Raw genomic sequence first — 10,408 nt, 5'->3', positions numbered from 1 at the left:
ATTCCAAAGAACATAGAGGAACCGACCGCTGATACGTTTCTGCTCCTTGTTAGTCTTTCCGATGATCATAGCATCCCACCACTCCGAGATCGAGTGGTATTCATGGCGAATATCAGTGCTGTCATCGTTGTCCCAGAACTTCATCCGATTCCAAATGGCCATGGTGAAGGGGCAGTCCTTGCAAAGATGTTCGGCAGTCTCAGGAGCTCGGAGGCAAAGAGGGCAAAGAGGATTATGGGGCCATCCCCTAATGGCGAGCATATCCGCAGTGAGCAGCTTTCCGTGAAGAGCAAGCCAGCCAAACCTGTGTGTTTTGTTCTGAGCTTGAGTCGGTTGATCACCTCTTCTTTAAGTGCTTTGTAGCACAAAATGTTTGGAAAGTGATCTCTGATGTATTTGGCATTAGCATTGGTTCCGACTTCCTGTTTGTTGCCAGATGGTGGATTAGCAATGATAGGAATGCTGTGCTTAATACCTTTAGCTCTGTTGTTACCTGGTCCTTATGGACACTATGGTCAGGTTTGGATGCGGTTTAGTCCAGGGTGATTGCAAACGTCAGAAGGTGGCGCCTACTCTGCAAGGATGCTCACACTTCACTCCTGGACAAACCTTCTCCTCCTGTAAAGAACAAGAGGAGAACTGCTGCGGATTGCCTGGAGTTGAACTCTTCCTGGATGCGTGAGAACTTTTGAAAGCTTCGTCAAAAGCCTTGGATAGATGCTCTGTAGTTGGTCTTTAGCTGTTTCCCATCTCTCCCAGTTTTAGAGAGATGACACCCAGAAACTTATATTGCTGTAATTGTCAGTCTTGGTTGAATGATAAGTGGAACCAGGAGGGTTGAAACCCCCTTTCATCTAAAAAAAAATCTTTTTTGTTTGATGATTACTCAAGCCAAGAATGAAAGCAATCAATCCAATAAGGGACAAATCAACAGTAGATTTTCTTTAATAGAACCAATGTAAGTTTTATCATAATCTCAACTTTTTTTGATTAAAAACATATGGTGAAAAGGACCTACCCACTTAAAAGAATCTTGAGCAAAAGATTTATAAGCGCTAAAAAGATATGGAAACTCATCAAATTTAGTTTTCACGTACCAACATGTAGACTCCCCGCATGCCAAAAAAATAACAGAAAGCTCGGATAGCACACTGGATATGTTTCACGTGCACAGGAACAAACACAGTGAAATGAGATCTCCCTTGTGTGCCATGCTAAGCACACGCGGAGAATTGTCGCACAGAGAAAGAACGGATTAACACCACGTAATCTCCCGTTACAAATTGATTTCTGTGTGTCTTTCTGTCCGGCAAAACACACGGCCCAAGTTTCTCACACGCCTTTCAAAGTCGGTGTATTCTTTCCCCTATGCCTCCCTTTCCACATGTCTCCCCCAAAACTAAGGATTAGGGAGTTCTGATCTCGGGAAATGTCCAAGTTTGACAAGAGGAACCCAACTTGGCCGGTCACATAGACTACATTCAAATTGCAGATTTTATGGAGAAATAAACAAATGGATGACCGAGAAATGCAATGTCACTGTCCCAAATAAAATTAAACAAAGGTGAAACATAAATATATATACATGGAAATTGCATTTGTTACACTTTTAGTTGAAACAAGCACACGTAAGAGGTCAGCTAGCATTTTGACTGCATTTTTACATGAAAAAAGTCCTACAATGTCAATTTTGATACCTTGGAAGAATCTGAATTATCAACTAATCATGCAAATTGGCAAATGCAAAATATCTACGAACTGGCAAATGGAAATCAAAAGGTAAAACGGTTTAGAAACTCAGCAGGGTACAAAGATTGTACAATGCACTACAAAAAGTTCACTCCTTTTGCAAAAACATATGGGAATTGGAAATGCAAAAATAACACAATATTTCACCAAACATTTCACTCCAGAAAAAAAAAAGGATGCTTAGCCAATTCAATTCATCTTTCACTGCCAAACTTCTTCCATACAAACGGGATGAGAGTTTCACAAAGCTCAGAATAACAAGTTTGTAGCATGTTTTGCTCTAAGGTAAGCGGCTGCTACAGTGCATGAATTACATGTAAAAGGGGGCAACATAATTCAAAGTTAAGTGTTTTTGTCTAACAGGACCAAAAAAAGATCGTCACGTTCTCCATGCGAGCTTCTCTCTGTAGTTGGCATGCGGAGTTTAACTCCTCAGTTCCATTGCCTCCCTGCAAGAATCAGTTGATCAGAACATGGAAAAAGAAGATCTCGATTCTACCAAATATGGCAACACACACAACCTGCAGCTGCTTACAATGCGCCTAACAGTCAAGAAAACCAAAAAAGGCAGATTGTATATCTTACCAGAATAATTTCTCGACCTCTTCGCTTTCAGGGTTTAGCTCCAAAGCACGTGAGAGAGACTGATAGGCACTGTTATAATCCTAAGGAAAAGAGAGATCATTGTTGAATGAAATAACAGATATGAAAAGAGCAACATAGTTTTCAGACTGGACTGTTCTACCGCACCTTCATACACATAAAAGCTGCGCCTAGCCGATAGTGTGCCTTTGCCCACTTCGGGCGAATCTCTGCGCATTCAGTTGCATCCTCGTAAGCCCTTTTTCCATCACCCATACGAAGAAAGCAAAGGCTCCTGTTTGATAACAACTTGGCATCGAAGTTGTCCATCTTCAGAGCCTGCAACAGACAAGACAGTGAAAAAATAATACTGTTGCCACATTTCTGAAATGCTGCTCGGTTTAGACCAATAATTTGTCATTCGGTTCACAGGCCTGAAATTCCTTGCAATGAAACAACAGCTGAGATTAATGTGTCATCATTCTTAATTTCTTATGTATTTATTGTAAACATAACTATCACCATTTTTTGGTACCACTAGCTATAGGAGTGAAACTTCTGCAGTCTGCACTGCTAAGCTAGGATTTCATTTATCTGACCAGATACGCACACTAGCGACTAGTCTTTCAACAGGATCATGTGATAGCATTATGGCGTAGTTGGTTAATTCACAAATTGGTATGGTGATATGGTCAATTAACATTAAAGATAAACCAACCAAACTGAAATGGTTGAACCATTTTCATAGCTGTACGCATGTACCTCCAGTCTATTATACAGGGGAAAAAAGGTACTGGGAAATACCTGTGTGTAGAACACTGACGCCTTCAGATAATCCTGCTTCTTAAATGCTTCATCCCCTTGCCCTTTCAGTTCGGACATTCTCGTTTTCACAAAATCGCCATCCTGGGCAACTCATAATAATTCGAGTCAGGTATAAATTAAGAGGTCGGATGCATGTGAGGAAGAAACAGTACTCCAGAAAAGACGTTAAAAATATAGAAGAAGCGGTTTCCATGACTGCAAGAATTGAAAATCCCAGTTCTCACTTGCTACAGACAGGAAAAAAAGTAAGAAAACTCTTTAAGAAAACTGATTGGTACACCTGCTAATGAATAAGTTATCCGATAAAGCATCATTCACATATCATGAGTTTTCATGAACTGATCTTAGATAACAAAGCAGATGCAAGAAAACAGATCCGCAATTGACGAGTTTCTTGATGTATGAAGTTTTAATTAAACATGACACCCAACATTACTTGGAGAGTTAAAATGGGCCAAAATTTCTGTGGGTGTGCAAGAAAATTTACTGCCATGGCATACCTCAAGTTGCTTGATTTCCATCTTCACATGACTAATGATTCCATCAACGCTCCAATTGGCCACAGTTGAAATGGGAGATGTGAAAGGAAAGAGTATCTCGACATCTTCCCGTGTACCATACTCAGCAGCCAACTCTATTGGCAATCTACCATACTGTTGAGGAACAAGAAAAGCTTTACAAAAGCAATATTGAACATTAGAAAATAAGCAATATTCTTGACACAATCCATGCAAACCTTATTTATTCACTACCTGATCAAAATAACAAACAGATGGCACGAAGGAGAAAGGGCAAAACAGTAACAATTTTGTGCAGTAAAGCTAACTTAGTACATACTTTTCTTTTTACAATACAGATAGCATCATGAAGGTGTACTAACATCATAACTCGTACATTCATTGCATCAGTATAAGACAAGTCCATTGAAACTACAAAACCAAGCAAGACACAAGAAGATGAGCCCAAATGAGCATTCTCACCATGTCAAGAACATTTGCGTCTGCGCCAGCTTCCAACAAGCACTTAATAGCTTCAGTTAAGCCCTTCTCTGCAGCCTTTAACAAAGGATTATCACCAGGACTAGCACTGCTCACATTAGCTCCACCCTATCAGATGCAAGTATGACAAGCCAATCATATGGTTGTCTTGTCGTTAATACAAAGATGAATAAACCGAAATCAGTTTGTAGAAATCCTACATTCGTACTGCAGTATAACAGAGAATATTATACCTGAATCAATAGCTTCACACAGGACACAAAAGATTTGCGTAATGCCATGTCTAGGGCTACAAACAGACGATTACCTTTGTTGGGCTGGAAAAAAACAAATAAATAACTTAATTTTCATGCCAAAATATGACAGTTCTAAGAAAAAAATGTAAATTGCAAGGGAAAAAAAGCTGAGACGATAGTTCTTTTCTAAGAGTAGCTTATGAACTTATATGTCCCGAGCAGTAGGAAAGAATTATTGCCACAACTACTGCTACAAACCAAACAGACAACCAATTAAGTCCGATGCTCCTAAATTTTGGCGTGGCATTAGTCACCAACCAGTAATGCCCTTAAATACAGGTGGGGACAATTGGAGAATGCAGCAAAAGAGAGAACTGAAGTTGAAAGCCAACAGATCAAAGAAGATTTTGAATAGTACATCTGCATTGTGCTGCAAAAGGATCTTGACGGTACTAGCATGTCCTTTAAAAGAAGCAACAGAGAGTGGTGTCCCAGTAACTGATAGTGCATTAACATCAGCTCCTCTAGAAAGAAGAAACTCTACTATTTCAGAGTGCCCTGAATAAAAGAAGAACAATAGATTAGGATCATAACATATAAACATGATATACACAAAACGCATTTGGGAAACACGCTTCATTAACTATCAGGGGAAAGCAAATTTGTGGTTACACATTTCCCTGAACAGACATGCGGAACACTTTATCATAATCAGTTCCATAAGAAGACAAATCATTCCTACATAAACATCCATCGTATCATGCCATATCTATGCTAAGTAATTAGAAATTTCTAGGGAAACAAAAAAAATATGAAATAAACATCATAAGAAAAGATATACGGATTATACAGATAAACACCATGTCTACAAATATTGATAGCAGTATGACATAACACATGGATTTTTCACAAGTCTGTGAACAAAAAAATTAAAATTACTGTGACAACTAAGTTTAAAGTTTCGTAAGACTAATTACTGTGTTGACAGGCACCCCACTGAAGCTTGGTGCGCTGGGGTGTGTGATGCGCTGCGTGTAGTTCGGTAGCTCTGTCCTGTGAAAATTGTTCATCTTCGGTTTGCTGGGCTCTTGTTAAAAAATAAATCCGCTTTTATGACCAGGGCAATTCCTCTATATTCAACTAAAGGCTCTCCAAAGTAACATCTACATGCATCGTCGGTCGGTTGAAGACAAAACAATTCTCAAACAGAAAAAAAACGTCCAGCACAAAACAAGGGGCAAGGCAACAGCAGAGTCCCTGAGCGTGAAACTAATGCATAGTCTTGCGGTCAGAGGAAAGTGGCAAGGAACGAAGCATCCATACCACGGATTGCAGCTGAGTGAAGAAGAGTGACGTCCCCTTGACGTTTCTGATGCAGATCGGCGCCATGGTCGAGAAGGTAGGCGACGGCAGGAAGGTTGCCGTGGGTGACGGCGTGCTCAGCAGGTGATTGATCTAGCAACAAGATCCACATAAACAACCCAGTTACGCACAGTTGGTGATAAGTTACAAAGCTACGGGGTCTGCCTGCTTCTGTAGCCCACCCCTCCCGACAATTTCGGGCTGGAAAACGAACAAATTACCCACCCTGAGAGGTGTCGGGCTTGTTGACGTCCATCTTGAGCTCCTCGACGAGGTACTGGTAGAGGGGCAGCCTGCCGCGGCCGCCGGCGGCGTGGAGGGCGTTGAAGCCCATGTAGGTGGTGCTGGCCACCGTCACCGGGACCCCGTGCCCGTGCACGTCCAGCTCCTTTGCGATCTCTGCAACAACGGGAGATGAGTTCAGAAGAACTTGGTAGGTAGCAGCAAGAAAGCACCGAACTTGTGGCAGGAAGGTCGTATCATCTCAAAAGGCGGTCACTTTCGGCCCCAAATCAGGAGGAAACAGCCACTGATCCTCGTGCCAGAAAGCCCCAATCTGATTGCGAAGAGGAAAATAAAAAATCCCCCCCAAGGACCCCGAGGAATCGAGCCCCAGCGGGCGTTCCAGACCAAATCGCAAGCGAAATCGACAATCTTGCCGGCAACCCGCGGCCAGATCGGAACCCACACGGTAAACTAAACCGTACGCCGCCGGATCTAGCGAGGGGGCGAGCGAACCCGCCGCCTGGGAGAAAGGGAGAGCTTACTCTTGATGGTGCGGACGTCGCCGTCGTGGGCGGCCTCGATGAACCTGGCCTCCAGCGGCCACTGGTCGCGGTCTGCACGAGTGCGAGCGAATCGAAGGGTGAGACTGGCGGCGGAGGGAGATGGAGCAGGCATGGATTGATTTGGGTCAAATTAGGGCGCCGGCCGCCGAAGCCACCGGCCGGTGACGTACCTTTGCCGAGGAGGAACTCGAACTGGCGAGGCAGCGGCATGTCCCGGGTCCCCATCTTCCGCTCTCTCTTCGCCGGCGGCGGTGGCGGTGGCGGAGCAAGACGAGGAAAGAAAGAAGCTTCTGGAGTGGGTGGAGTGGAGACTGGAGAGAGATGGGAAATAGGGGAGTGAAAAGAGCGGGAAATGGGAGGAAGGCCCAATGGAAGCTCCACACGTGACCTCCCACGGATCGTACGATCCGACACCAGTTGTGCCTTTCCCCTTTGCTTCTCACTTCACGTTTTGAATTTTGAATTTCAACGAGTTGTACTGCCCTCTCCCATCTATACAATCACCATAGATGAAAGAGGTCAGAATAGTAAATGTTAGCAGACTCGCGTCCGCATCGCCGCAGCCGCCACCGCCGATGCCTCGGTAGCCATCGAGCACATGTTGGTGGGCCTGTCGGAGGAAGAGGACTTGAACCTGGCGTTGCAGGACTTAGTGCCGCCTCATCCGTCACCGCTGCCCTCGTGGGCACCAGCGGCCGCTCCACATCCACATCCACCACCGGCCGCACTCGCATTTGCTCCGCCGATTCCCAGATAGCCATGAGCGATCCTGAACCTCGTCGACCCAACCCAGGTGCCAAGCGATGGCGGGGAGTGGGCTAGTGTCAGTGGGCCTGTCAGACGAAGAGGCCTTGAACCTAGAGTTGCAGTACTTGGTGCCGCCTCATCCATCACCGTCGCTCGTGGGCACCAGCGGCCGCTCCACATCCACCTCCACCACCGGCTGCACTGGCATTTGCTCCGCCGATTCCCAGATAGCCATGGGCGATCGCAAACCTCGTCGACCCGACCTAGGTGCCCAGCGACAGCGAGAGTAGGCTAGGGTTAGGGGTCTAGCATGCCATGGCCTTTTTATATTTTCATGTTCTTATTTTTAACGCTATGTAAATTGTTTTATAAATGAAAAAAAATTTATGGGAACGGTGAAATGCGTCGTGCCGCTGGGGACACCCCATGCAAAAACGGTTTGTCGTGGCTCGAAGGAAAATTTCGCTTCCACGCCTAACGCAGATGAATGCGTGCAGTTACTTTAGTGCCCGAAATGCATCGCTTCGGTGGAGATGGCTTAAAGGTTAATCGAACATTTACCTCTCATGTGCGCAAAATCAACATACAAAAGCATGTGCCTAAACTGAGTAGTGTGTGTGCCCCTTTCATGATATTTTTGGTGACCTAGGTGATGCAATGTTAGAGAAATTCCCCGACGTAAGTATAATCCCAGTAATCCGAGGGGTTAGCTGAGACAAGCAACACTTCTCTAAAAGTCTGAAGTAAAAAAGAACTTTCTGATAGAGAAACACTGTGTCATATGCAATGGCATGCCAGCAACTAGTAGAGAAACAACTTTTAATGTTTTTATCAGATATAATAGTTAAAATAATACAGTGTTTTAATTCAGAAAGAAAAATTATCAGAACACTCCTAAAATTTTAAAAGGCGCAAAAATCAGCAAAAGGTTGGCCAAATGGAGTAATCCCGGTGAAAATTCACGAAAGGGGGTAATTAGCGTAAAAAGTCAACTTATGGGGTAAAAAGCAGAATTCAGTCCAAAAATATAAGATGTGGTCTTTTGAGTCTCCAGAATGCACTAGTTTGACTACATGTTTGACATATGATATGTCAAATAGAATAGTGAAAGCACATATTACAGGAACATATTTCGCAAGAAAATTACTGCACATGTTATTCTTAGATGGCCAATCCATATATTCTATCATGCATATTTTTAATTCATTGACCACAGGCATGATAATGCACCTTATACTATGCCAAAGAGTTGACCAGATGGATCACCAGCAACGGTTCAAGCAACTGGCTTTGCTGCATGATTCCTGAATGATGATGCATCAGGACAACTAAGACATGATTATGTTTTCATGTAATTTACCCTGCAGAACAAGCTATGCAACTATTATGCTAGCATTCTTTAAAATAAAACATTATGCTAGCATTTGCAATGGGCAGAGAGAAGACACTAGTAGAAAATCTCTCATCAGTACCGGTTCCAGAGGGGCATTCGTACCGGTTGAGCAACCGGTACAAATTATCCGGCACTAAAGGCCCCCCCCTTTCGTACCGGTTGCTTACGAACCGGTATAAAAGGTCCCTCCACGTGGGCCACCAGGAGAGCTCAGGGCCAAGGAGCTTTGGTACCGGTTGGTAATACGAACCGGTACCAAAGGTTCCCACCCGCGGCAGGGAAATTGCCCAAATCTCTGCCGCGGCAGAGAATTGGATTTTTAGGGTTTTTGGAGGGGTTTAGGGATATCGGTTTGTTTCATATCGCGTCGATGCACCAGAAACGCGTTTGGGTTTAGGTAGTAAATGAAGATCAAGATGATGCATAGCAAGTTGGTGCATATAATATAACACACATGTAATTGCATAAGATCGCAAATTAAGTAGCACTATGCATGAAGATCGATCTTCATGCATAGTGGTACTCTCCGAGGCGTACTCTATATATGTCTATTACATGTAGCATAGTGGTACTCTTCGAGTCAACTATATATGTAACATGTACATCTTCATTCATAGTGGTACTCTGCGAATGGTGGTATGACGTCTCGAAGGAAAAATCCCGCCAATTCCTCGCCTATTGCTATGAAGCGGTCATCGATTGAGAGCTTGTTCCGCTTTCTTGCCAACTATAAAAGAATAAGATACAAATGAATACATGAAACAACTATTACCGAAACTCAGCACAACTTATGATAAGAAAACAAATTTGTGAAGATTGTTTTTGTACCTCTTTATTTCTTTCATTATTCGTTTTCTCGCTGACAATTCTGCGGATGTACTCGCAAACGAAGAATCCACAGAGATCGGTCCCTTGTGGTTGTTGCGGGCATTTCTTTACAAGAATATAATTCAATCAAACAATAGTCAAGTATGATAATTAAAGGTGTGTGGACCTAGGTAGTACTACTTACTTTCGCCTTCCATCGCAGCTTCGGTGTCCATTCACGGGACGTATCTTCCTTGATGAAAGTTTCCCATACGCTGCTCGACAAAAGAAAATGCATAAAAGAGTCATCAATTAGTTCATAGCAGGAAATTAACGAAACAAACCGATAAGAATTAAAATTACCTTCTGAGCATTAAATAACAAGACAAGTATAGTTCCGATTTTTTGCTTAGTGAGTCATAGACTTCAACTTCTCCAATTTCCAAATTGATGACGAGAAGAATAAAGTGAAACCTACGCACGTTTCAATATGTAGTGTCATATATATAAGTCATTAGTTAAAATTTTGACATACGGTGAGCAAAATATAATGTGTTATAAGACAGTAAGACTCACTCGAAGTTGTAAGGCCAAATTATTAGCTTTTTGTCACGTTGTCGCTTCAAAAACCTTAGCAAAGTCTCCGGTGTATCCTTGTTATAGAGAGGATCTTCTATGGTTTTAACATGCATTGTGTGCGGGTCAATGAACCCAATGTCTGTGATATCGTCCCTTTTGCATTCGAGCATCTTCGATCTGCATAATATAGCGCAGAAAAGATTATAATCTGCATACTACGTGCACCGTCAGTCACTCGTCGAACACGCAACAATTCTCAAACAGAAAAAAACGTCCAGCACAAAACAAGGGGCAAGGCAACAGCAGAGTCCCTGAGCGTGAAACTAATGCATAGTCTTGCGG

The 10,408-nt window shown here is 43.2% G+C and overlaps 1 protein-coding gene across 1 annotated transcript; it reads right to left on the bottom strand.

Annotated features, from left to right (window-relative positions):
* Positions 1-1,929: 1,929 nt before the first annotated feature.
* Positions 1,930-6,820, bottom strand: LOC127299042 (uncharacterized). The gene is made up of 12 exons (XM_051328914.2): positions 6,711-6,820; positions 6,520-6,591; positions 5,978-6,151; positions 5,714-5,845; positions 4,809-4,948; positions 4,388-4,471; positions 4,137-4,262; positions 3,657-3,809; positions 3,136-3,237; positions 2,500-2,670; positions 2,335-2,414; positions 1,930-2,198 (listed from the first exon to the last, which is right to left on the bottom strand). The coding sequence occupies exons 1-12, from the start codon at positions 6,763-6,765 to the stop codon at positions 2,174-2,176; spliced, it is 1,314 nt and encodes a 437-aa protein (XP_051184874.1). The 5' UTR covers positions 6,766-6,820; the 3' UTR covers positions 1,930-2,173.
* Between the last annotated feature and the right edge of the window lie 3,588 nt (positions 6,821-10,408).

Source organism: Lolium perenne, chromosome 5 (genome assembly GCF_019359855.2).
Source record: "Lolium perenne isolate Kyuss_39 chromosome 5, Kyuss_2.0, whole genome shotgun sequence".
NCBI lineage: Eukaryota > Viridiplantae > Streptophyta > Magnoliopsida > Poales > Poaceae > Lolium > Lolium perenne.
Note: the sequence above shows the minus strand (reverse complement) of the source record. Positions and strands in the feature narration are given on the sequence as shown.